At 42.8% G+C, this 27,791-nt stretch overlaps 1 protein-coding gene across 1 annotated transcript; it reads left to right on the plus strand.

Moving 5' to 3' along the window:
• On the plus strand, positions 1 to 27,700 carry adss2 (adenylosuccinate synthase 2). Its single transcript, XM_014179953.2, has 13 exons — positions 1 to 277; positions 14,004 to 14,106; positions 14,944 to 15,012; positions 15,118 to 15,168; positions 19,223 to 19,289; positions 20,896 to 21,003; positions 21,113 to 21,194; positions 21,318 to 21,444; positions 22,104 to 22,258; positions 22,718 to 22,842; positions 23,823 to 23,920; positions 24,095 to 24,244; positions 24,396 to 27,700. Exons 1-13 carry the CDS (start codon positions 80 to 82, stop codon positions 24,446 to 24,448), a joined length of 1,386 nt encoding a protein of 461 aa, XP_014035428.1. The 5' UTR covers positions 1 to 79; the 3' UTR covers positions 24,449 to 27,700.
• The last annotated feature ends 91 nt before the right edge of the window (positions 27,701 to 27,791 follow it).

Raw genomic sequence — 27,791 nt, forward strand, 5'->3', positions numbered from 1 at the left:
CTTTCACGCGCGCGCAGAGCTAACTAGTTTGCAACCACGACTACCAAAACCAGCTTGCCGTGAAGAGAGAGAGACGCAGATGGTCATGTCGGAGAGTAAGAGCAAAGATGCGGTGCCGAACGGTGCAGCCCATAGCACTAGTACAGAGCCACACGTGGCCAGACCAAATATTGGCAACAGAGTGACTGTAGTGCTTGGGGCTCAATGGGGCGACGAGGGCAAAGGGAAGGTTGTGGACCTGCTCGCTCAGGACGCTGATATCGTTTGCAGATGCCAGGTAAATGATCATGTATGCTAGCTAGCAAGCTAGCTGGAGGACATTCGAAACATGTGGTTGCGGTTACAAATAACGTGTAGCTAACTACCTAGCCTCTGGTCATGAATCTCAGTTCCATACATATAGTCAAATGACTAAGGCGTCTTCTGTAGGGTGGGAGTATTTTAAGTCAGACCCGTGACGCTCGATGCACACGCATCGCTTGAGGTACACATTTTGGAAACAAATTAGGACTTTAGCTTTCATATCGGCGACAGATAATTTTCAAAAAAACTAAAGGTTAAATTGATACACCTTTTTATATGGTTCCTACACAGCCATATGTCCAGGTCACAACACTTGTTTACGGAAAACAGTGGACTAATGTTACAGTACCTGTACTAATTAGCTTAGTATCTGCGTCCCCGAACACCTGTAACTGTTACTGCTGTATAAACGGACGCCACAAATGTTTTGTCCCTAAAAAATATTGTCGTCTGCAACTGTTAAACGACAAACGGTGTGAGGTGTTTTATTTTACATTTGTGTAAATATTTTGATGTGATGTTAGAGGGATTTGTTTCTATAACTGTACCGCAATTGCTAATCGATTAACGTTTAACGTTAGATGTAGTATTTCCAGAGCCAATTTGCCCTTTAAACAGAACATGTAAGGTTCTTGGAGTAACGAGTAACTCCTTTTGTCCAATATTGGTCTACTAAGATATCTTTCTCTAAGCTAACAAGTTAGCCACGGTTGTGTACTGACTTTAACTAAAATGAGAACTAGCCCCCGACGTAGCCAGAAAATTAAGTTAACTAACGTTAGCTAGTTAAAGCTGGATTTGTTGTAATTAGTAAACTAACGTTAGTAAAAATGTTTATCTATGTATGAAACATGTGGGTTCTGGTCAGACTTGTACTTAACTAGCTCAATTATTGGCTTGCAGTGGGTAACTAGTTATCTAAGCAAGCCAGACACCTAGCTAACGTTAGCTACTCGAGCAACCAAATAAATTATCGATGAACGTCAAGCACTGCGTTGCTAATGTCACCTTGAATTATATCGTAACTATAGCTAGCCAGAGCTGGCTACATTCATATTTCACGACTTAACACCAGATAAGATGGCCTAGTTTAGCATTTTCTTTTTAGTACAGTCTAGCATTGCAAGGTGATTCAGACTTCTAATACTGTTGCACGTACAGTGCCTAAGGAAAGTATTCTGACACCTTGATTTTTCTAACATTTTGTTAAGTTAGACCTATTATAAAATTGATTTGATTATTTGTTTTTCCATAATCAATCTAGACACAATGCCCCATAATGGCAAAGCAAAAACACACAAAAAAATTGCATAAGTATTCTGACCCTTTGCTATGAGACACTAAATTGAGCTCAGGTGCATTCTGTTTCCATTGATATTTCTTAATGTTTCTACAACTTGATTGGAGACCACCTGTGGTAAATAAAATGTATTGGACATGATTTGGAAAGGCGCACACCTGTCTATACAAGGTCCCGCAGTTGACAGTGCATGTCAGAGCAAAAACCAAGCCATGAGGTCGAAGGAATTGTCCGTAGAGCTCTCAGACATAATTGTGTCAAGGCACAGATCTGGGGAAGGGTACCAAAACATTTCTGCACCATTGAAGGTCCCCAAGAACACAGTGCCCTCCATCATTCTAAAATTGAATACGTATGGAACCACCAAGACTCTTCCTAGAGCTGGCCGCTGAGCAATCAGGGAAGAAGGGCCTTGATCAGGGACGTGACCAAAAACCTGATGGTTACTCTGACTGAGCTCTAGAGTTCCTCTGTGGAGATGGGATAACCTTCCAGAAGGACAACCATCTCTGCAGCACTCCACCAATCAGGCCTTTATGGTAGTGGCCAGAAGGAAGCCACTCCTCAGTAAAAGGCACATGACAGCTTGCTTGGAGGTTGAATAAAGGGTCTGAGTACTTATGCAAATGTGATATTTCTAAAAATCTGTTTTTGCTTTATCATTATGGGGTATTGTGTGTAGATTGAGAGAATGTGTCTTTGTATCCATTTTAGAATAAGGTTGTAACATAACAAAATGTGGAAAGTCAAGGTCTGAATACATTCTGAAGGCACTGTACAAGCAAGTGCATCTCTGTGTCTACTTTCTCACCTGTCATTGAAGTATCAAGTGTCTAAAGACAGCAGTTAATGCATCTGACTAACTTTTGTGTACGTTAAATGTGGCTGTCAAAGAAATATTGGCAAGCCAACTAGCTAAGCCTATTCTGGGTCGAGTGCATTCCACAAAACCATGGTGTCTGCCTTATGTAGACTGCATTTTGGCTGTTATCAGTTTCTTTGACTCAGTCTATGGTCACCTTATCAATGTCATTGCAGTGTGGGTGTTTCTCATGTCCGTACAACACTGGCCTTTATAACTGTAGGTTTAATGTTCACTAGGCTTCTGTCTTTCTTGTCCTTTCAGTCCTCTTCAAATGGGTGACTCTGCTCAAGGCAGGATTGGAGAAGGTTCACATTTGGTAGCCTAGTCATAATTTATTGTGAAAGTTACTCAACTTTCCCCTGAAGCATACATATTTTCTAGCCTCTACTGTGAGCTCCACAATGTGCGGTGATCAGGCACGATGACACAAAAGACTAGGTCCTCAGGATAATTTTTATATAGAAGGACTGAAGCTCAGTTCTGGTAACTTTTTAAAAGGGCATTCAACTCAAATGAATGAAAAATACAATTATGCTGACACTATCTAAAATGTAATTTCCACTTCCAGAAACGAGCCCAGAAATTATTTTTACACTTAACAAAATATAAATTCACCATGCAAAAATTAAGGATTTTACTAAATTACAGTTAATATAAGGAAATCAGTCAATTGAAATAAAATCATTAGGCCCTAATCTGTGTGAAGTTGCTAGATTTTGGCGGGAACTGGAACACACTGTCGTACACATTGATCCAGAGCATCCCAAACATGCTCAATGGGTGACATGTCTGGTGAGTATACAGGCCATAGAAGAACTGGGACATTTTCATCTTCCAGGAATTGTGTACAGATCCTTGCATCATGGGGCCGTGCATTATCATGCTGTAACATGAGGTGATGGCAGTGGATAAATTGCACGAGATTGGGCTTCAGGATCGCGTGATGGTATCTCTGTGCATTCAAATTGCCATAGATTCAAATGCAATCATTTGGCTCCATTAACCTAAAAGAGCCATTCATTTTTCTCCCAAACGACTCTTCGTTCATTAAGGCTTAGAAATGGAAAACCATGAGCAAAGTCAATGTAATTTAAAGCCTACCATTGTCAGATAGTGAAATTAGTTAAACAACTTTTAACTGACCGAATTATTAGATGGCCTGCCACAAAAGAAAAACGCACAAAAAAATGTGCGCAGACCAGAATGAGTCTCTGTCCTCACTATATTGTTCCTGTGCTGAGGAATACCATCTTCAGAGAATGTTTATAATTTTTCTTCAGATAATCGATGTCTGGAGCTCAAAAAGCAATACATTGGAGTGTCAGCAACATTCATGCATGTGAGTTCAGTGCAAACAGCTTAACAGAGGGAAATAAAATATTTTGGAATATATACTGCTCCAAAAAATAAAGGGAACACTAAAATAACACATCCTAGATCTGAATGAATGAAATAATCTTATTAAATACTTTTTTCTTTACATAGTTGAATGTGCTGACAACAAAATCACACACAAATAATCAATGGAAATCCAATTTATCAACCCATGGAGGTCTGGATTTGGAGTCGCACTCAAAATTAAAGTGGAAAACCACACTACAGGCTGATCCAACTTTGATGTAATGTCCTTAAAACAAGTCAAAATGAGGCTCAGTAGTGTGTGTGTGGCCTCCACGTGCCTGTATGACCTCCCTACAACGCCTGGGCATGCTCCTGATGAGGTGGCGGATGGTCTCCTGAGGGATCTCCTCCCAGACCTGGCCTAAAGCATCCGCCAACTCCTGGACAGTCTGTGGTGCAACGTGGCGTTGGTGGAGGGAGCGAGACATGATGTGCTCAATTGGATTCAGGTCTGGGGAGCGGACGGGCCAGTCCATAGCATCAATGCCTTCCTCTTGCAGGAACTGCTGACACACTCCAGCCACATGAGGTCTAGCATTGTCTTGCATTAGGAGGAATCCAGGGCCAACCACACCAGCATATGGTCTCACAAGGGGTCTGAGGATCTCATCTCGGTACCTAACGGCAGTCAGGCTACCTCTGGCGAGCACATGGAGGGCTGTGCGGCCCCCCAAAGAAATGCCACCCCACACCATGACTGACCCACCGCCAAACCGGTCATGCTGGAGGATGTTGCAGGCAGCAGAACGTTCTCCACGGCGTCTCCAGACTCTGTCACGTCTGCCACGTGCTCAGTGTGAACCTGCTTTCATCTGTGAAGAGCACAGGGCGCCAGTGGCGAATTTGCCAATCTTGGTATTCTATGGCAAATGCCAATCGTCCTGCACGGTGTTGGGCTGTAAGCACAACCCCCACGTGTGGACGTCGGGCCCTCATACCACCCTCATGGAGTCTGTTTCTGACCGTTTGAGCAGACACATGCACATTTGTGGCCTGCTGGAGGTCATTTTGCAGGGCTCTGGCAGTGCTTCTCCTGCTCCTCCTTGCACAAAGGCAGAGGTAGCTGTCCTGCTGCTGGGTTATTGCCCTCCTACGGCCTCCTCCACGTCTCCTGATGTACTGGCCTGTCTCCTGGTAGCGCCTCCATGCTCTGGACACTACACTGACAGACACAGCAAAACTTCTTACAACAGTTCGCATTGATGTGCCATCCTGGATGAGCTGCACTACCTGAGCCACTTGTGTGGGTTGTAGACTCCGTCTCATGCTACCACTAGAGTGAAAGCACCGCCAGCATTCAAAAGTGACCAAAACATCAGCCAGGAAGCATAGGAACTGAGAAGTGGTCTGTGGTCCCCACCTGCAGAACCACTCCTTTATTGGGGGTGTCTTGCTAATTGCCTATAATTTCCACCTGTTGTCTATTCCATTTGCACAACAGCATGTGAAATTTATTGTCAATCAGTGTTGCTTCCTAAGTGGACAGTTTGATTTCACAGAAGTGTGATTGACTTGGAGTTACATTGTGTTGTTTAAGTGTTCCCTTTATTTTTTTGAGCAGTGTATTTCATAGCCTAATGCATAAGCATGTCTGTTCTATGTCATCTCCAAACCAGACCCCAAAGATTTTTATTGTGGATCTACACTGATCTCAAAAACATCCTCTGCAGAATCTATATGATGGAAATCCGTCGCTGTGACGGTGAACTTTAAACCCTGATTTATGCGCCCCTCCCGTCACTATGAATTGATAACAGGTTGGCATAGCAATAATTCTCCACTCTGTAGCTGGTGCGCTGCCAAGGCTATAGGCATGTAAAAATAAACCAATTAAAGGTAGACTCGGCGAGATGAAGTTGCATGCACGAAGTTAACACAATCTCGGGTCGATTTCCGCAACAACTAAGCGTTGAAGCATGGAGGCTAAAACTGCTTCTTGAATATAACTCCCTGATCACGCTTGTAGGCGATGTCATGACGACATTAGCTAGTTAAGCTCGTGCGCTGAAACTAGTGATGCACCGATATGACATTTCTGGCCGATACCGATATCCAACTTTTTTTTCCTTGACAAAAAAACGATACCGATATTTATTTAACATTTTTGCGGACTTTTAAGCATTCTAGTATAGTTAACACACACACACGGACGCAGCGGTCTAAGGCACTGCATCTCAGTGCAAGAGGCGTCACTACAATCCTTGGTTCAAATCCAGGCTGTATCACATCTGGCAGTGATAGGGCGGCGCACAATTGGCCCAGCGTCGTCCGGGCCGTCATTGTAAATAAGAATTTGTTCTTAACTGACTTGCCTAGTTAAATAAAGGTTACACACACACACCACACTGACCCAAATGTTATTTTGTTGGCAGTTACTTATGTCTCAACCTATTTCCTTCACTTACTTGTGCTGTTTCATTGTTTATTTGTTCAGTCATTTCATTCTCAACCAGGATTTCAATGGAACACAGTTTGGGTCTTCGCGTGCCAAAAAAAGAAGCATGTCAAATAACACTTTGACATGTCAAATAAGCTTGTTGATCAATCAGGACCTCAATATGACTGCACATCAAATAATTTAACGCGTTCATGTTTTTTTACGTAGTTATTACACTATCACTCGTATTTCATGTGTCACAACGGTTCATCGTTACGTATGCTATGATGCTGGTAAAGTTGTCTCCCGTATCTACAGTGCTGGTCATAAAATGGAAGCAAACAATGTAGTTCTTCCCCGAAAAACATAGCAAAACGACATCTGTTTCAGTAGCTATAGTTACCTGGCTAACTATATAGCTAGGTGTCATCTAAAATAACCCTAATTTATAAGACCGTTCTTATTGGTGGTTGGACCCATCTATGTGAAGCTAGCCATGATAAGGATTAGCCACAATCGTGGATTTTGCGGTTAGCCTTCAAAAAAAAGTATGGCATAATTCTACTATTTTTGTATGAATTTGCATCACTGTCAATGACATTTTTATTTTGAAGGCAAACTGCAAATTCCACTATTGTTCCCTGTCCTTATTGTGGCTAGCTTCACAACACACAACTCGTTCCGGTTGAGCTCACTATCCAGATGAAGCTAGCTGGCTGATTATAACGTTAGCTTTGGGCAACAGGGTTAAGTAGCTGGCTAGCTATTTATTTTCATGAACTGAAGTCCAATTTCAATAGGCGAACAAGTGGCTACCTAGCTAATACTTACTCACAAGGATTCCTAAATCATTGCTAAGAAAAATGAAAATGACTGCAGTTTCTACTGGTCATTGTTTTCAGGCTGGTTGTATTGGTGCTAGCTAGGTACCAAGCTAAAGCTAGCTACCCCAGAAGTTGCGGTCGAACAAATGATGCTTTATTACCAATGCGGTATTGTAAACGCATCGTTCGTGGCCGGTGTTTACTTGTTTGCAGATTTTTTTGTACAGCTTTGACAGTGCTACTGATTACTTTTTGACACGCGAAGACCCAAACTGTGTTCCATAGTAAGTATGTCGTGAAGCTAATAGCAGTGATGCTATTGCTGTGTAACTCCGGTAGGGCAACATCTTAAATAGTGCTTTTGGTAGAGTCGCGCACCCGTAAACCAGTCTGCGAAAGCCAACATCACCTACGACAGTGAACGGTTGAATGTCAAGCGCAATGAATTCCATTATCTTGGTTTAATGGATTTCGCCTTTGTTGTCTCGCTGAAATGTTCTTTCTCTTTCAAATGACTGCTCCACTTGTTGACTGCTCCATCCACACAGCAGACATTGTGGGCTAGGTTAGGAATGCTGTGTTGTACTATGTTCCGCAAAATTTTACGTGGCGTCGGTACGTCCAGTACCTACGTTATATAGGTATGCACGGTAGCTTTGACATTGGTTTTTTTACATCTGCGTTCAACTAGACATTGGGCCGATACCGATGTTGCCATTTTTAGCTAATATCGTGCAATTCCGATATGTTCAGATTTATCGTGCATCCCTAGCTGAAACGCATCATTGGTCTGCTGTTTGAGTCCTGTAGTTACCATGTTGTAGATTCTGTGTGAGAAGATTCGATGTAATGTCTTCTCGCTGAGTATCATTTAATGGAATGCTTATGTTACACAATTGCGTGTGTGTAAGAGGGAGAATAGTGTTCCTCTTTTTATATATAAAAAAAAAAGCTGTGACAGCAATCTGAGGTTTTTCTTACATGCAACACGAGGTTGAAAGGACAACAAGGAGCACATTTCCAAGTCTTACTAATTAAGTATCAGTGCTGATACTCTATTCTGCTGCTCTCAAGTGGCTGCCCAAGTGACCATGAGTGAATTGTTGTCTTTGGGGATCACACCAACCTTTTTAATGTGATCGTGATATTTATGATCACCGCCAAGTTGTATGATGGCCAGAGGCGAAATAGAGTTCCTGATTTTAAAAAGCTCAAAATGGAGTATAAAATCGGATGCATTTTCAGGTGTTATTTATTATTTATTTTATTTTTTTCAGGACTTGGGAATGCATTCCAACTCTATTAAATGCAAGATGTTGCTAGGCTATCATGGGGATTTAATTTCTTATTTAACTGCCACATACAGTTCTGAGAATTAATGCTGTCAAAGCTCTTAGTCATTCTCCGTAAAGCTTTGATGAGACAAGGAAGGCAGGAATTTGGATCGCTGCGTTTACCTGATACCTCTTTCAGCCTTTGGCTTGATTCCGGACATGTCTTGCACAAAGACAGACATTCCTCATGAGCTTTCCATCCAATTGTCGACAGATTTTCATGCCAATATTCTAAAATCGGCATAAAAACAATATGCGCATTTTCCCACGAGATGTTTCCATCAAATTGATCAGTGCACGTATAAGTAACTTCTGTGGTTGAGTTTCTATCACATTTTCAACTCTGTCAGAATGTTGAATTCTATAGCGACTATCTCTGCTCCGGTCTTGGCACTTGCACTCTAGCCAATAGCTAGCAGATACAGTGCGGCTAGGCTACCTACATGAGATTGTTATGGATAAGTTATTTGGAAAGTTTACTGACGTGCTGTTTCCACCATGCCTGTCGTGACATGTTTTTTTTTTTTTAATCCGTCATGTACTTTACTCACATAAAAAGGTTGGATGGAAACCTGGTTATAGAGAGCAATTTGGGTTTGTTCCCTGGTCCACAGATATCTCCAAGGTGTGAGAAGGAACCTGTCCTTAGAGCAGGGTTCTTACATGCTGATTTTGTTCACCCACACCAGAAGTGATCAGGACAAGCAGCTTGAAATATCAAAACATACTCTGAACCAATTATATTAATTTGGGGATATGTCAAAGCATTAAACGTTTACGGCAATTTAGCTAGCTATAAACATTGGGCTGTTACCTGAAATGCACAAGGTCCTCTACTCTGACTTTTAATCCACAGATAAAATGGTAAACCAAATTCATTTCTCATCTCTACTCCTTCCTCAGGCTTCTTTTTTACTTATTTGGACTTTATATGTCAGCTGGCAACCAACTTTATGGTGCAGTACTGTGACTGGGTCAGTTCATCTTTCAATCACTCACGTGGCTATATGTTCCTCAACACCAATGAGATGGCACGTGGGTATATGCTCTTAAAACCAGTGAGGTGATGGGTGAGGCCAGACTTGCAGCGTGTTGAGCGTCACAAATAGGTTCTATTTCTATTTTAGCTTCTGGCCACGCAGATGCTCGCGAGCAATGTGGGTGCAATGATTGAATAACATGTATGTGTAAATTTATTTTGCAACCCTCACGCACGCAACCGGTGTGGTCAGCATGTTACAGTCCTGCCACCTGCTGTCTTAGTGTCCTGTTTCAGGCCATCCATTGCATGTGGAGGTAAAACAGGTTTTCTAGCATGCCTATATTTTGGCAACCTGAGGAAGAGAGCCACAGGGTTATGCAAGGATGTTTGTATGGCTGTATTACTCTCATTTTACGTCTACCTTTGTCAGTTATTGTACTTTTTTTTTTCTTCATTTATTGAGCCTATTGGTCTGTCAGGAAACGCCCCACTGGCTAGTAATAGGTAACAGATCTCTTTACATAGCTAGGCCTAATGCTTTACATGGGGCCACTGTTTGGCACATCGTTGCTATGGAGATGTTTTCTAGTTCTGGGCGTATGCTCTTTTTGAGTTCTCTAATCTAGTAATTGCAGGTTGTTCAGAACCCTTGTAGTGATCTCAATTATTTAAATGTTGATCTGTTGGAGGCTCATGTCCAAGCTATTGGCGTAACCAAAAAACACTGACAAATCAGAGAAACAAGAGGGTCATAGAAAGATTCATTATTCCGTGTGTGTGTATATATACAGTACATTCAGAAAGTGTTCAGACCCCTTGACTTTATCTACATTTTGTTAGGTTACAGCCTTATTGTAAAATGAGGGGGGAAGACATTTTAATCCAATCTACACACATTATCCCGTAATGACAATGCAAAAACAGGATTTTGTAAGGTTTGCAAGTTTCATACAAATAAAAAGGAAATATAATTTACATAAGTGTTCAGACCCTTTGCTATGAGATTTGAAATTGAGCTCAGGTGCATCCTGTTTCCATTGATCATCCTTAAGATGTTTCTACAACTTGATTGGAGCACCTGTGGTAAATTACATTTATTGGACTTGATTTGGAAAGGCTCACACCTGTCTATATAGGGTCCAACGGTTGACAGTGCATGTCAGAGCAAATACCAAGCCATTGTGGTTGAAGGAATTGTCCGTAGAGCTCCAAGGCAGAATTATGTTGAGTCCTATATCTGGGGAAGGGTGCTAAAACATTCCTGCAGCATTGAAGGTCCCAAAGAACACAGTTTCCGCCATTGTTCTTAAATTGAAGAAGTTTGGAACTACCAAGACTCTTCCTAGAGCTGACCACCTGGCCAAACTAAGCATTCGGGGGAGAAAGGCCTTGGTCAGGGAGGTGACCAAGAACCCGATGGTCACTCTGACAGCGCTCTATAATTCCTCTGTGGAGATGGGAGAACCTTCCAGAAGGACAACCATCTCTGCAGCACTCCACCAATCAGGCCTTTATGGTACAGTGGCCAGAAGGAAGCCACTCCTCAGTAAAAGGCACATGACAGCCCACTTGGAGTTTGCCAAACGGCACCTAAGGAATACAAGATTCACTGGTCTGATGAATCCGAGATTGAACTCTTTAGCTTGAATGCCAAGCGTCACATCTGGAGGAAACCTGACACCATCCCTACGGTGAAGCATGGTGGCGGCAGCATCATGCCATGCGGATGTTTTTCAGCGGCAGGGACTGAGACTAGTCAGGATCAAGGGAAAGATGAATGGAGCAAAGTACTGCGAGTCTTGAAGAAAACCTGTTCCAGAGCACTCAGGACCTCAGACTGGGGCGTAGGGTTTACCTTCCAACAGGACAATGACCCTAAGCACACAGCCAAGACAATGCAGGAGTGGCTTTGGGACAAGTCTCTGAATATACTTGAGTGGCCCAGCCAGAGCCCAGACTTTAACCTGATCGAACATCTCTGGAGAGACCTGAAAATAGCTGTGCAGCGATGCTCCCCAGCCAACCTGACAGAGCTTGAGAGGCTCTGCAGAGAAGAATGGGAGAACCTCCCCAAATACAGGTGTGCCAAGCTTGTAGCGTCGTACCCAAGAAGACTTGAGGCTTTAATCACTGCCAAAGGTGCTTCAACAATGTACTGAGCCTAGTCTGAATACTTATGTAAATGTGATATTTCATTTATATATATATATATATATATATATATATATATATGCAAAGATTTCTTGGCCTGTTTCGCTTTGTCATTATGGGGTATTGTGTGTAGATTGAGCGGGGGAAAATGTAGAATAAGGCTGTAATGTAACAATGTGGAAAAAGTCAAGGGGTCTGAATACTTTCAGAATGCGCTGTAAGTCAATGTGGCTGCATTACTCTCCAGGCTCAGAACTGTAGATGGTCAAATTAATAAAGTTTCCTAATTATATCAGTTCATAGGAAATTATGCTGTCACAGGCATGCTATTCAGGAAAACACTATAAATTGATGGTATTCTGTGACTTTCAACTGAGGTGCTAAAGTGGCAAGCCATGGACTAATCCTACCACCTGCAAATCCTGACACTCAGAGGCTGCTCTTCCCTGTGCCCCCCTCACCCCTTCAGACCCAATGGGATTAATTGCACCAGCCAATTTTAGGTGGAGAACATTGGACATCGTCCAAGGGAGACTAGCAGTCCTGTGACAGTCACGGGAGGCGAACGGATACATATCACATTAGAGAATGTTCCAGGTTATTGTTGGGAATTACGACTTGGTTCATCTCAGCAAGTGTCTCTTTGAGTTAACTATTGCCGCATATAATAAATGCCTTTATGGCAATAGCTGCCAAGTGGGTCAAGCAAGCCTGAAGTGACAAATGGAAAGTATGCAGCAGTGGGAGATGAGGCCATATCTCAAACTGATAAAAAGGTAGAAGCCATGGTATAGGCAGAATTTAAAAATCTATCCACATTCTCAGATTTGCAGGTCATGTTTTTTTGGTCAGCCTTTGTTCACATGTTGAAACCCCACACGAACCAGGTGGGTCCCATTCATTGAAAACAGCCATCACCGAACGGCAGTAAGGATACACGTCCGGCGCGGCCCCCTGTTGCAGGTCAGGCAGCTGGGGGCACATCATAAATGCAACAAAAAAGGAGAGGCATCTACGCACACGCACACCCCTTCACTCGTCCAAGCACTGCCATGGCCAGGAATAGCCCAGGGTACGCTTTCCCGATAGCGATGGAGCTTAAGCTTACAAGTGTTTTAACGATGCGTTGTTCCTTTAATGGCCAAAGATGTTACATGCGTTTTCCAAAACACCACCTCGAAAGAACGTTCGCTAAGTGCGTCGTTGGAGCATGTGTGTACTGATGTGATCAAAAGTCAGTTCTGCTCTCAGATCAGCTTTCTCTATTCAAATCTTACCATAACATCAGAATTATTCCACAGTACTGACGGCAGATCAGCTCCTAGAGAGATGACTACTTATATGGCTGCAAATATTGAGGCGGCTTATTCTAAAGCTAATTTCTGGAAGGCTAACCCAGAAGTAAAATCTTGCGTAGGTCGGTCAGCTGCTTGAGTAACTTCTGAGTTCATAAGTGTTACAAATTGAGTGTTTCGGCAAAAACAAAGTATCCACCCTCACAAAAGGAAACAGGAAACTCAGCCAAATTACTTAACAGGTTGGTGCTCATGTGTCCTTTTACATGGAAATGACCATGAACATGATTCTATGTTTAACGAACATCTTCTGTGAATAAAGGTACGCATGCAGGCAAACAAAAACATTTAACGACGCACTTAGCTGTTTCTAGTGGTCTGCTCGAGTGCTCTGAGGCAGTTGGTAAATAATGAGCGTTTTCAAGTGCAACTTTATTACCGATGGTTTTGGGAAACCGCTCTGAGATTTAACTATGCTCCTGCGAAGGTTCTAATGATGAACTTAGCGTTAAAATACTTTAGGGAAACTGAGCCCAGGCCTGCTTGTTGCTGGGTAAAGGCATGGGGCAAAACCAGACTGACTTATTACTCATGCAACCCCTCCCCAGACCAGCACAAGGAGACTCCTCCAGTTGTAGAGTTCATGCCAAAGGCACTGGATGTTCTCTCTCTGGGTGCAAGCAATTTTCTCATGTCATCTTAGATTTAAAAATGGTTTAATGTTATTTTGTAAGCACTCATGGTTAGACTTGGATGGACTTTTGTGTGTTAAACTAATATGAAGACAAGACGCTAGAATCACCCAACCCTTTAGTGGCTGATTTGTATCTCCTCGGACTGCCCGCTAAAATGGCTGTAGATCCTGTGTCCCTCAGCTATGACTGAGCAATCTGTACCATGGTGTAATGTTGGTAGGTAGGATAGGTAGGCTTTTTGGTCTCAGGTCTGTGTCAGAGTTCCAGGGTCAGAGACTTGATCTCAAACCATATGTGTTAAAAGAACATCACACTCTCCAAAATATTGGGGCGAGTTTGATGTTTCTTCCATGTCCAACGTTAAATCGTGAAAAGTAAAGCTTTAGCCTTTCACATTGCTTCTGTTGGTGTGATTTTTGTTTCACAATGTTTGTCATGTGTGGCTCCATGGTGACTGACTGTGTCTCTCTCTGCAGGGTGGAAACAATGCAGGACACACGGTGGTGGTGGACTCTGTGGAGTATGACTTCCATCTTCTACCCAGCGGCATTATCAACCCCAAAGTCACTGCTTTCATTGGTGGGTGGAACACAGCTGCTGGACCGAGGAATGAACAGGAAAGATGATTTCACAATAAGAATTGAGCTGTGAAATAACTCTCATGGTCTACTACTAAGTCAGTTATAATCTCTAGTCTTTAAAAAAACAAATGTTTGTTTATTGTATCTGCTGTGCGGTTTCCATACACACTTTTGTATGCAAGCAGCCAATATTAATGACTTCTCCCATCTAAATCTAGCCAATCTGTATTATATTCTAATAGCTCCAGCTTTGCCTGATGCCACACAACAAGTGATTGACTTGACTGGGAGCCAACTCGCAGGCTAACGCAGTAGAGTGCTATAGATGACATTTTATCTGCAGTAACTTCATTTTGCTAATGGTCTGACGTCTAGTATATTTTGGCAACACATAACAAATATGTCCTCTGGCTCTCAACCCACAGCTCGTCAGCAGTTCAACATATAGAATGTTAAGTGGATCAATCCTTTTCCGTCTACTATTGCTGTCTAGTTGAGCTCCACATTCAGGCTATCAGAGCCCAAACAGGTGTTCAGGACTCTTCAGAATCCTGAGCACTGTTTGCCATGAGAAAAAGTCATCTTGAATAAGGCTGATTGTGCAGAACAGGTTATGGCCCTCTCCACATTAGTTTAATTTCTGGCCTTAATGTTGATTGCTCGCTGCTCAGTGGAACAGCAGACCTGTTTTTCTGATGGAGTATTTAGCTCTTTATAGCCCACAACACTTGAGATCAAATTCAATTTGGGGTTTTTCACTGCCCTTTCCTTAATGGTTACTGATGCATCAGTTTCTCCATAACCTCCGTGTTGCCTGTGTTGGTCTATCCCACAGGTAATGGGGTAGTGATCCACCTGCCTGGCCTCTTCGAGGAGGCTGAGAAGAATTTGTGCAAAGGCAAAAGTGAGTACGAAGGAGCTATCCTATTTAATAGTTTAAGTCCCTTTTTACTCCCATGCCTAGAAGATTGCCATGTTGCTTAATGGTGATATCAAATGTTTTTTTCAGGTCTGGAGGGCTGGGACAAGAGGCTGATCATTTCAGACAGAGCACACATTGGTAAGCCCTGCCTTATCAGGCCTCTTTATACTCAAAGGGCATTTAAATCCAGGACTTCAGCCCAACTATAGTCTCTTTACTATATAAACTCAGCAAAAAAAGAAACTTCCCTTTTTCAGGACCCTGTCTTTCAAAGATAATTTGTAAAAATCCAAGTGACTTCACAGATCTTCATTGTAAAGGGTTTACACACTGTTTCCCATGCTTCATCAATGAAACATAAACAGTTAATAAAGACACTAACAGCTTACAGACGGTAGGCAATTAAGGTCACAGTTGTGAAAACTTAGGACACTAAAGAGGCCTTTCTACTGACTCTGGAAAAACACCAAAAGAAAGATACCCAGGGTCCCTACTCATCTGCCTGAACATGCCTTAGGCATGCTGCAAGGAGGCATGAGAACTGCAGATGTGGCCAAGGCAATAAATTGTAATGTCCATACTGTGAGACACCTAAGACAGCGCTACAGGGAGACAGGACGGACAGCTGATCGTCCTCGCAGTGGCAGACCTTGTGTAACAACACCTGCACAGGAATGGGTACATTCAAACATTACACCTGCGGGACAGGTACAGGATGGCAACAACTGCCTGAGTTACACCAGGAACGCACAAATCCCTCCAATGCTCAGACTGTCCGCAATAGGCTGAGAGGCTGGACTGAGGGCTTGTAGGCCTGTTGTAAGGCAGGTCCTCATCAGACATCACCGGCAACAACGTCGCCTATGAGCACAACCCCACCGTCGCTGGACCGGACCGGCAAAAAGTGCTCTTCACTGACCAGTCACGGTTTTTTCTCACCGGGGGTGATGGTCGGATTTGCGTTTTTCGACGAAGGAATGAGCGTTACACCGAGGCCTATACTCTGGAGCGGGATCGATTTGGAGGTGGTGGGTCCGTCATGATCTGGGGCAGTGTGCCGCAGCATCATCGAACTGAGCTTTTGTCATTGTGGGCATTCTCAACACTGCAATACAGGGAAGACATCCTCCTCCCTCATGTGGTACCCTTCCTGCAGGCTCATCCTGACCCTCCAGCATGACAATGCCACCAGCCATACTGCTCGTTCTGTGCGTGATTTCCTGCAAGACAGGAATGTCAGTGTTCTGCCATTGGCAGCGAAGAGTCTGGATCTTAATCCCATTGAGCACATCTGGGACCTGTTGGATCGGAGGGCCAGGGCCATTCCCCCCCAGAATTGTCCAGGAACTTGCAGGTGCCTTGGTGGAAGAGTGGGGTAACATCTCACAGCAAGAACTGGCAAATCTGGTGCATTCCATGAGGAGGAGATGCACTGCAGTACTTAATGCAGCTCGTGGCCACACCAGATACTGACTTTTGATTTTGACCCCCTCCCCCTTTGTTCAGGGAAGCATTTTTCCATTTCTGTTAGTCACATGTCTATGGAACTTGTTCAGTTTGTCTGTTGAATCTTGTTATGTTCATACAAATATTTACTCATGTTAAGTTTGCTGAAAATAAATGCTTTTGACAGTGAGAGAACGTTTCTTTTTTTGCTGAGTTTAGAAGGCTGTAGGACTGGAGACAATGTGCAATGCTCATGTTTGGCTATCTGTTAAGGGGAATAATTAGTCTGCTTAATTTCTATCAATGTTTTTATTTTCATCATGAAGGCATTACAATGTTTTGAGTATCAACAGTTGGTCTCTTAGCTAGTGAATGTCAGTGTAAAGCTGGTGCCCAGAAGAGTTCCTCATAAACAAGCGGTTAAAAATGCTGCATGGCTTTCATGGGGAACATGTTTCTGTTATGTGGAGGTTGGGGGATGAAAGTGGCCAATTAACTTCTATGGGCCACGTGGGACGCTAGCGTCCCACTTGCGGGACACAGCCAGTGAAATATCAGGGCGGCAAATTCAAAAACAACAATGTCATAATTCAACTTTCTCAAACATACAACTATTTTACACCATTTTAAAGATACACTTCTCCTTGATGTAACCACATTGTCTGATTTCAAAAAGGCTTTACAGCGAAAGCAAAACATTAGATTATGTTAGAGTACATAGACAAAAATAATCCCACAGCCATTTTCCAAGCAAGGACATGTGTCAATAAAACCCAAAACACAGCTAAATGAAGCACTAACCTTTGGCGATCTTCATCAGATGACACACCTAGGACATTATGTTACACAATACATGTTTGTTTTGTTCGATAAAGTTAACATTTATATCCAAAAACAGCATTTTACATTGACGCATGATGTTCAGAAAATGTATTTCCACCAAAACTTCCGGTGAATGTGCACATTAATTTACAAAAATACTCATAAACGTTGACAAAATATATAACAATTATTTAAAGAATTATAGATGGACTACTCCTGGATGCAACCGCTGTGTCAGATTTTAAAATAGCTTTACGGCGAAAGCACATTTTTCAATAGCTTACAGACACCCGCCAAGTTCGGGGCAACCTAAACTCAGTATTAGAAATATTGTCTTACCTTTGCTGATCTTCGTAAGAATGCACTCCCAGGACTGCTACTTCCACAAATGTTGTTTTTGTTCGATATACTCCATATTTATGTCCGAAATACCTCCGTTTTGTTTGTTCGTGCGTTCAGGTCACTATCCAAAGGTATACCGCGCAAGCGCGGTACCAGAGACAAAGTCAAAATGTTCCATTACCGTACTTAGAAGCATGTCAAACGCTGTTTAAAATCAATCTTTATGCTATTTTTAACGTAAAATTGCGATAATATTCCAACCGGACAATGGCATATTCATTCAAGAAGAAAAAGAAGGAACGGCGCGCTCGCGTGACGGCACATATCCAATCCCTTTGTTGCCAGGCAGTCCACTCAGTAACTGAGCTCCTATTATCTGCCCAGTTACAGGAGAATGCTCAAACCACTTTCTGAAGGCTGTTGACAGCCAATGGAAGCCTTAGGAAGTGCAACGTCACCCCACAGACACTGTAGTTTCGATAGAGAATCAAAAGAACTACAATTCTCAGACTTTGTACTTCCTGCTTGGATTTTTCTCAGGTTTTTGCCTGCCATATGAGTTCTGTTATACTCAGACACCATTCAAACAGTTTTAGAAACTTTAGTGTTTTCTATCCAAATCTACTAATAATATGCATATTCTAGTTTCTGGGCCAGAGTAGTAACCTGTTTAAATTGGGTGTGTTTTTCATCCGGCCGTGAAAATACTGCCCCCTACACCCCAACAGGTTAATTAGCTTTGGTGTTTTGGGGCCCTTTCGTATTTTGTGCAAACATTAAGACTGATTTAACCCAAGATGCACTCCGAAGGCCTGTTTTTAAATCGGTGGACTGGCTTTCAGTTTTCCAGGACATCAGTCATGTTCGCTCTGAATGTTAAATAGCACCTATTTTTTCTTTTTTTTAAATCAGAATGACTGACTTGTATTAGGCTACATTATTCAGTCTTCTCCCTCCGCTAGCCCAAACTCGGCCCATTTTGCTATCTGAATAGGTGTGGAGGGAAAAAAATTATTTAGCACTGACAGGTTACATTTTACACACAGAAATTATGCGAACTGTCTTAGCTGTGAATTGATTGTTGCGTTATTGGTCCTTAGTATGTATGGATTTCTTTACCCTTTGAGTGGTGAACTCTGCTCCACTAGACTTGTTGTGCCTTGAGTCGTTTTGTCTCCCTGCTCATTGTCAAAGAAGTGCCAAACGTTTAAGTCAACGCAGCGAGATGCCAAAAAAGGACACTTCTTATAAACAGCGATTGCGTAGTAGTGCCTTTGCAAGGCCACTTTAGGGACTAGTGTGAGAAAGAGGGGCCATTTCTGACTGGATGAGAGACTCTACTGTTCACTTCCCTTCATGGATTTAAAAGGAAAGTATTGGTATAAGTTTATTGTTGATTCTCCAACACCTTCTCATCCAAGCTTACACCAATCCAATGCTTTTAATGTGTGGGAGGAGTCAACTGCACAAGGGCACACTTCTGGGAGAAAGGGGAGATAATTGGGACGCTAGGTTTCAATAAGGAGCAGAAAAGGGGGTGAGGTGACAGGATTGTGAGTTTGCCCTTCTCTACCTCCCACAGTTTTTGATTTCCATCAAGCGGTCGACGGTGTGCAAGAGCAGCAGAGACAAGAGCAAGCAGGCAAGAAGTAAGAACCCTACCTACCACCTGTCATTCTCCTGGATTAGAGAGGATGGCTCTAATGGTTTGGCTTGCAGCAGTGCTGAAAAGCAGGATTTCCCTCTCCTATGGGTGAATGTGTAGTATATTAGCCCTTCTATGCCTCTAGTCTTGTTAGATGAAACAACCTCAACTGACTTCAGCTTGAAGCAGAGCTGAAAAACAAGATTCCCCTGTCCTATGGCAGATACCCAGTAAAAACCTTTTTAGCTTAGTAAGTGTAGCATACGTACTGAAACAACCTCAACTGACTGCGAAGTCTCCAGAGATGTCAATATTAAATATCACTTTTTTTCTCTCTCTGCGCCATTGTTGTGGAGCTGTTTTCACTTTTTTAACAGTTTTGCCTTGAGTGCTGCCTGAAGGAAATGTGATGATAATTTGCTTGTACTGTAGTCTGGGGTTAATGCAATGGTAAACCTTTATGATCTCCCATATAGTGATACATCATTGTATTACTCATGTTTGGAAATAGTCATTGTCAGAACAGGAAAGAAACTAACTGGTAATAGTAACCTGCAATAGCTACATTACAATAACCTGCAATAGCTCCATGACTAACTGGTAACAGTAACCTGCAATAGCTACATTACAATAACCTGCAATAGCTCCATGACTAACTGGTAACAGTAACCTGCAATAGCTACATTACAATAACCTGCAATAGCTCCATGACTAACTGGTAACAGTAACCTCTAGCTACAGTGTAGGATTTCTACACTGTTAACTATCAGAGGTTACTGTTACCAGTTAGTCATGTAATGGAGACGCCCAATCTGATTCTGAGAAGAGGGTGGTAAGCACAGGCTTAAACTCAGGACATCGCTCTGATATGCTGGGCATTTTTAAGCTTTTGTTGGGCATCAAAATAAGGCCACCGCCCTGATAGTTTTACACAAGAATTCTATCTGCAGCGTTGGAACATGCTCAACAGCTAGTTATTGTGTTTCTCTCCCATGGGTAGTAAAAGGGCAAGTCACTCATTATAGGCTTATATCACAAGTTGTGGAATTTCAACACATTAAGGCATTACAACTTCACTCTTACCTCTGGGCGAGGCAGATAACCGAGTTAAACAGGCTTGGATTACATCTCCTGTAGTATGAGCGTGACTTGTCTCATGGTGCACCTGACCTGCATTCTTTTAGTATCTTTACTGAAGGAGTTAGTACTCATGATACCCTGTCTCAGCTCCAGAAGACCACTTATATTCTCACTGATAAGTCCTTTCCCACATGAAGTCATACCCTACCTTACATCAGACCAGGGACCTGACGTCACCAGATATCCCCTAGCAGCACCATGTGACTGTGATGCTCTCCAACCCTTACTGCAGCAACATTGTTTCAGTCAGCAGCAGGGCAGCAGGTGACGTTCCAGCCCCATAAATACTCCTTAGAAAAGTCCCCTGGCCTAGCTACTTCCCTACAACTGTCACATGTCTGACCCTACACACACAAATACTGGCTGAAGGACAAGTGTGTGTGTGTGTGTGTGTGTGTGTGTGGTTAATGTTGAGTCAGTGACTCAGTATTGTTAAGCATTTACTTTGTTTCCCCTTATTCCTCACCCAGCCTCGGAACAACGAAAAAGGGGATTGGCCCGGTGTACTCAGCCAAAGCAGCCCGTAGCGGCCTCCGGATATGTGACCTCATGTCTGACTTCACACAGTTCTCTGAAAGGTGAGGGTGTGGCCTTGTCTGCATATGGCCAATAATGACTATCCCTTTATTCAGAGTACAACTAGCTCCAGTTAGATAAAAATGTAACTGTGATGTCTACTTTTTGTAGATTTAAAGTCTTAGCCTCACAGTATCAGTCTATGTATCCGACCCTGGTGATTGACATCGATGGGGAGTTGTCGAAGTTGAGGGTGAGCTACAGGTCCTCCATATCAGTTGAATAAAGTTATCATCACTGGTTTAACATAGGGGTTATGTCCTACATTTCAGTGTAATTCTTGGGCCAAGTGTTTGCGTGGTGTGCTCTTGTCCAGGATTACGTGGAGAAGGTAAAGCCTATGGTGAGAGACGGGGTCTTTTACATGTACGGGGCCTTACATGGACCTCCCAAAAATATCCTGGTGGAAGGAGCCAACGCTGCCCTCTTGGATATTGATTTCGGTGAGTATCCCCCAAGGTTATTGTGTAAATGGCCAATTAACCCCTATTGAATTAAACAAGCTAATTTTTACTGGTGAGTTAATTCCATTGAAACAGTGTTGTCAGAGGATTGGAACAACATGTTCACTGAGCCTAACACCAGAGAGCACTCCTACACCACGCGTGACTCTTGAGAAATGCTGGCTGCTCTGGAGTGGCTGCACTCCAGAGACCACACACAGAACATAACTTAATGAGGGAGAGGGTTGCTATGTACTGAAGGTCACCATGTTCCTTTTCATTGATACAATGGTAGTAGTTCAAAGTGGGGGGTATCGTATGGCCGTCCTAATGCTATTTGCATAAAGGAGAATGGTTTTTGCACCTGTGCAGACATGTATGGGAGTGGTGAAATTCTCCCTCCCCTGACCTGAAAGACCCATTAGTGTGGACTGGAAAGTTCACCTCTGTTTAAGCACACCTGACAGAGACCTGACACGGAGAGATTGTTTGCATGTCATGTTAAGACTGAATCATTTAGTTTCCTTTACTCGTATTACAAGCTGTGTTAATACAGTCATTGTGATATGATAATCCTCTGTACGAATTCGTCATCTGTTTTATCAGAGGAAGAGGAAATAAGATGTTTATCGTTTTGGTATGTTGTGTTTTTGTTTCAGGGACATACCCTTTCGTGACCTCGTCTAACTGCACAGTGGGCGGGGTGTGTACGGGGCTCGGCATGCCGCCCCAGAACGTGGGTGAGGTGTATGGCGTGGTCAAGGCCTACACCACCCGGGTTGGCATCGGAGCCTTTCCCTCAGAGCAGTTCAATGTAAGAAAGTCAGCCTGTCTTTCTAACTTGAGGGAAGCCATGTCTTCCTGCCTTTGAAAGCTACGGGCTAGAGTCATATTGGTTCACATGGTGCAAATTCTTTCCTGCTCTGTTTCCAGTGTGAGTAGAGGAATGTAGACTGTAGTGTTAATGTTGGTGGAATGGCATAGCTGCCAATTGAGTCATCAGTGTTCTGAATTCCAGTGAGTATTCTGTGAACCCCAACAGGCTCAGGCATGTGGGTATTGAAACAACAAATGGTTTTGGGAAGGGTAGTTGCTGAACCATTCCCTCTGATAGCACTTGTGAAATAATCCCAGCAAAATCAGAATAACCAAATCCTCAACCTGTACAGGACAGAGAATGGACACATTTCAAGCTTGACATGTCCATGTTTTACTTTGTCAGGGTCTTAAAGTGAATCTGAGCCTTAAGGGTCTGCCTGTTTCCTTCTCCAAGGACATTGGGGAGCTCCTGCAGACAAGGGGGAAAGAAGTGGGCGTAACCACGGGACGTAAAAGGAGATGTGGCTGGCTGGACCTGGTGCTCATCAAATACGCCCACATGATCAACGGCTTCACTGCGTGAGTCCCCACACCCCCTTCAACTCTGTACTGTCAATCACCACACCTCCCGCTTTTTACTTACTGTCTCAATATAAGTATGTGAACACCTGCTTGTCGAATATCTTATTCTAAAATCATGGGCATTATGATTTTGGTCCCCCCCCTCGCTGTGATAACAGCCTCCACTCTTCTGGGAAGGCTTTCCGCTAGATGGTGGAACATTGCTGCAGGGACTTGCTTCCATTCGGCCAGAAGGGCATTAGTGAGGTTGGGCCATTAGGCCTGGCTTGCCATCGGCGTTCCAATTCATCCCAAAGGTGTTCGATGGGGTTGAGGTCAGGGCCAGTCAGGCCAGTCAAGTTTGATTCATCACTCCAGAGAACACGTTTCCACTGCTCTAGATTCCAATGGCGGTGAGCTTTACACCACTCCAGCTGACGTATGGGGATCTTAGGCTTGTGTGTGACTGCTCGGCCATGGAAACCCATTTCATAAAGCTCCTGACGAATAGTTATTGTGCTCACGTTGCTTCCAGAGGCCGTTTTTAACTCAGTAGTGAGTGTTGCAACTGAGGACAGACAATTTTTACAAGCTTCAGAGCTCAGTGGTCCAGTTCTGAGCTTGTGTGGCCTACCACTTCGCGGCACCTCTGTTACTCCTAGACGTTTCCACTTCACAATAACAGCACTTACAGTTAAACTGGTGCAGCTCTAGCAGGGCATACATTTGATAAACTGACTTGTTGGAAATGTCATCCTATAGAGGTGCCACATTGAAAGTCACTGAGCTCTTCAGTAAGGCCATTCTACTGCCAATGTTTGTCCATGGAGATTTTATACACCCGTCAGTGGCTGAAATAGCCGAATCAACTCATTTTAAGGGATGTCCACATACCATGTAGTGTACTTGAATAAACTTCAGCTTTGTACACATTCTGTATTTGGGTGTTGGTGAACATGCCTGCTAAACTCCCAATGTTCTGTTGTCCTCCCATTCAGCTTAGCTCTCACCAAACTAGACATCTTGGATGTGCTCCCTGAGATCAAAGTTGGTGTGTCGTATTCTGTGGACGGTAAAAATATACCTAATTTTCCAGGTAGGCTACTCATCCTCAATAAATACAAAAACTATGATGCTTCTGTACTTTTTAATGAGGATAAAGTGAACTGAATAAGGGAGCTATGCTATATTTTTAATTGCAGTATTCCAAGTCTTGTTGTCTTAAGTTTATGGCAGCCAATGGCCTGACGTTGTGCCCAACTCTCCCCAGCCAACCAAGAAGTCTTACAGAGCGTTGAGGTTCAGTATGACACCCTGCCAGGTTGGAACAGTGACACCTCCACCGCCAGAACATTTGATGAGCTGCCAGAGAACGCCCAGAAATACGTCCGCTACATTGAGGAGCACCTCGGTGTGCCCGGTAAGAACCCCCCTCTCCTTAACACCTGGAGATAGCAGGTTGATTCAGATGGGGTGACACTACCTTGTAGTGGTCACAGGTGTGGACCATATTTGGGGACATTTTGTTGTTTTATTGGTCAAGCTATTCAATAAGTACTTTTCACCCACAGTGAAATGGATTGGCGTAGGCAAGTCTCGGGAGTCCATGATCCAGATCTTCTAAGGTCTTCTCCTCCACACTGTAGCCACCACCAGACCAGACCCTCATTCCCCCCTCTTCCGATGGTTACCTGGTTCCAGGGACCTGTGGCCTGGAAACTGATCCTATGCTACATGCCACTCCTCTCTATCCCCAACTCACTCCCATACCACAGACACCAACCTGGGAGCTGCTCCTGGGGATGCTCTTATCCTCCTATCCCCCCATGATCCCGCTCTCTCCTTATTCTGTCTCTGGAGACCTGTGTGGGACTCTTCAAAATGGCCTCCTCAGGTGTTAACAGGGAAGTACACTTCAGTTGCTTGCCAGCCTACGTCTGTTACTCCCCATGTATGGTTTGTCAGAAAGCCCTCAGAGCCGCCTTTCTTTATGGATCTGTTATCCTGACATCCTTGCACACGCACCCCACACACTCAAATCACACACAAAACCACACTAAAATCCAGGTGTGTGACACTGTCATTGACCCGTCTGCAAGCCAATGTCAGAAACGATATGACCATGTTCACGTGTACAGTACTGCAGTGGGACTTGGTTGATTCATACACCAATTTTATGTGCCTGTACTGTGATGAAAACAGTTTGTGTAAATGTGTTCTTTATGCCTAGCATGGGCCAAGGAGCCCATGGCCATGAAACGACCCACTCGAGCAACTTAAGATACAAAGTTTCTGTATGGACAACCGTCAATGTCTCTGTATACAATTGTAATAATGGCAGGAAATGTAGAATATGTTGCTGCTGTTATAATGGCCTTGTTCCACGCAACATAGATGCCATTACTAGAGATCCAATCTTAAATGGGCATTTTAGAGTCGTCACAATCAAACAACCTCTTAGTAATTTCCCCAGCTGACTAGAAATTAGTTTGTTTTTGTATTTCGAAGCAGTAAAAAGCTGTTACTACTGGACATTAAAACAGAGGTCAGTTAACATTTTGATAGGTGATCTATCAAACTCCACATTGAAATGACGCAAGAATGTATTTCAATGCTATTCTAAGTTTAAACTCCAACGCAAACACATGATGTTGATATGCTAAACTCTAGTCTCAGGACTTCTACACAATCACAACAGTGTATATATTTTACTTCTATTTGAATGATTTTAGGACTAGGTATGATGGATTCTTTTCTGTTAATGATTTTAGGACTAGGTATGATGGATTCTTTTCTGCCACTGCTGGATGTGCGGGTATTTCTGCAGATGTAGTGGATTAGACAGCAGATTGCCTCCTGACTCGGTAACAACTATATATATATATATATTAGGTAGATATAACTATCCTTTGCTTTTATAAACTGCAGCTGTTCAAGTGAAATGGTATTTAATCATGTTTTCCCATCACTGATAAACAATCTAAATATTTCAAATTAAGATTTTTAAAGACATGGATCTCTTCTGTTTATGTACTCGATCCATACATAAACATCGGAATGGCTTGATTATTACATGGGGAAATTGTTACTTGGAAAGTCGTGTATTCAAGGTTGACTTTGAGCCTTGAATGACAGTTGTCTAAGGGTGCCTATTCATGCAGAGATGGAAGACTACTCATACAATATCAGTTTGCCTTTGTCTGTAGGTCTCTACAGAGAAGGTTGTAGACTCCTGTGAAATAATGGGTTTCTACGTTGGTGGCGAAGAAGTGCTTTCTCTTTCAAATATGGAACTGTCACAATACATAGTAACTATCTGTCAGGTACATTAAGTCTTTCTTCAGTAGAGCAGTTATCTCTGCTAGGCCTATATGATGTCTGTCTTGTTCTTCTCCTGTCTCTTTTGGATTCTAAGATTATATCAGCGATTATGGTATTCAGCTAAAGTATGCTCAGTGTGAAGATGAAAACATGCACTGGAAATTAAACTAATGGGATGTCTTTAAATGCTGCTTATCCTTGTTTCTATAGATTATCTGATGACCTGCCAATAGGCCACACAATGTGGTAAACATTTTCTGCTTTACATATAGCAGCAACTAATCAGTTGAGATACTTACCCTGTCAGTGGTGTCAACACCCACCTGAAACTCCCAATACAAGGTGAAGGCATTCTACTGTTTGCTAATCCTAAACTATACGCCTCCGGACACCCTCCCTTATGACGTGTTTTTTCAGGACTGACTGTGCCTTGGGCTCCCGTTCAAGACTATTTCATGTTTTTATTTACCATAAATCCTAACCTGGGCCCTTGGGAATAGCCCGTAACTAAGCATTTCACTGTTGGTCTACTACACCTGTTTGCTACACCTGCTAAATGTGTGTGTGTGACCAATAAGATTTTATTTGATGTGATAAATACACATTTTGATTCGGATTTGAATACCTCTAAAATGTATTTTTACCTTGAGGCTCATCTGTGTGGATAGGTGAAAAGATGGTTACACCATTGCTTTCACCTATGTTAGTGATGTCCTCAAGGAAAGAAGGGTGTATTAAAATGGTCAAACGGGGTCGCCGTTCAATGGCGGCTTAGTATTTTGCTTTCTCTATCCCACCACATCAGCTCAACATGTTGGAAGAATGTTTGGCTCCCATGCTCAACATTGGCTCCCATTCAAACACAAAAATGTTGTCTGTTAATTAGGCTTTGATGAGCAACATGTAAAATTAGTTCACAAGCCTCCTTTAGCCAGAAACAAACATGTAGGGTGCAAAAGGAGTTTGATGTGAATAGTCCTTAACTGGCTCGGTTAAGGTGAGGCAAAGGCAGGAAATCCTTTAAATGAAGAGGGAAATGTATACAGTATATCCTGATCTTGGTGATAAATCCATGTTATTAGTTTGCCTTACTGTTTATCCCTTCCAAAGTTACTCATCTCAGTAAAGTAACCATAGCGTTTAAACTGGTTCCAGCATTTTAATCAGTGTCATTTTTAAAAGAACATTTAATTGGCATGATGACTACTAGGCTTTTCATTTAACTCCAATTTTTGAATATTTTTTTTCATTTGAACATCGCACAGGTAAACGCATATTTGCACACATATTGGTCTCCGTTTTGAGAATATTTACCTACTTTCAGTTCTGTGTTGTATCGCTGCTGTATTAAGTGTGTGTAGAACTACAGTACCATTATCTTGGTCTTATTGTAGCTTGTTGAATATGCTTTTGGAGATGGTGCTGGCTGGGGAGTTGTGCATGTTTATCAAATGTAATTTGTACAGTACTGGTCTTTCTCTTAGTAATATCAATGACAAACAGGCAATACAAATCTAGAACAAGATTCCAACTAATAAAAACATTGGAAAAGTCAGTATATGTATCTATATCAAATTCATCCGCGTATTTCTTCTAGGGAAATATTGTCTTAACTGTTGCTGCATAATCCATCACAATCGTCTGTG

This window comes from Salmo salar, chromosome ssa28 (genome assembly GCF_905237065.1).
Source record: "Salmo salar chromosome ssa28, Ssal_v3.1, whole genome shotgun sequence".
NCBI lineage: Eukaryota > Metazoa > Chordata > Actinopteri > Salmoniformes > Salmonidae > Salmo > Salmo salar.

What these genes read in the sequence shown, in the direction of transcription:
- adss2 (XM_014179953.2), top strand. Translation starts at nt 80, where the DNA reads ATGGTCATGTCGGAGAGTAAGAGCAAAGATGCGGTGCCGAACGGTGCA. An exon ending in CAAAGTCACTGCTTTCATTG is followed by an intron (nt 14,107 to 14,943) that starts GTGGGTGGAACA and finishes TCTATCCCACAG; the next exon opens with GTAATGGGGTAGTGATCCAC. An exon ending in TTCAGACAGAGCACACATTG is followed by an intron (nt 15,169 to 19,222) that starts GTAAGCCCTGCC and finishes TACCTCCCACAG; the next exon opens with TTTTTGATTTCCATCAAGCG.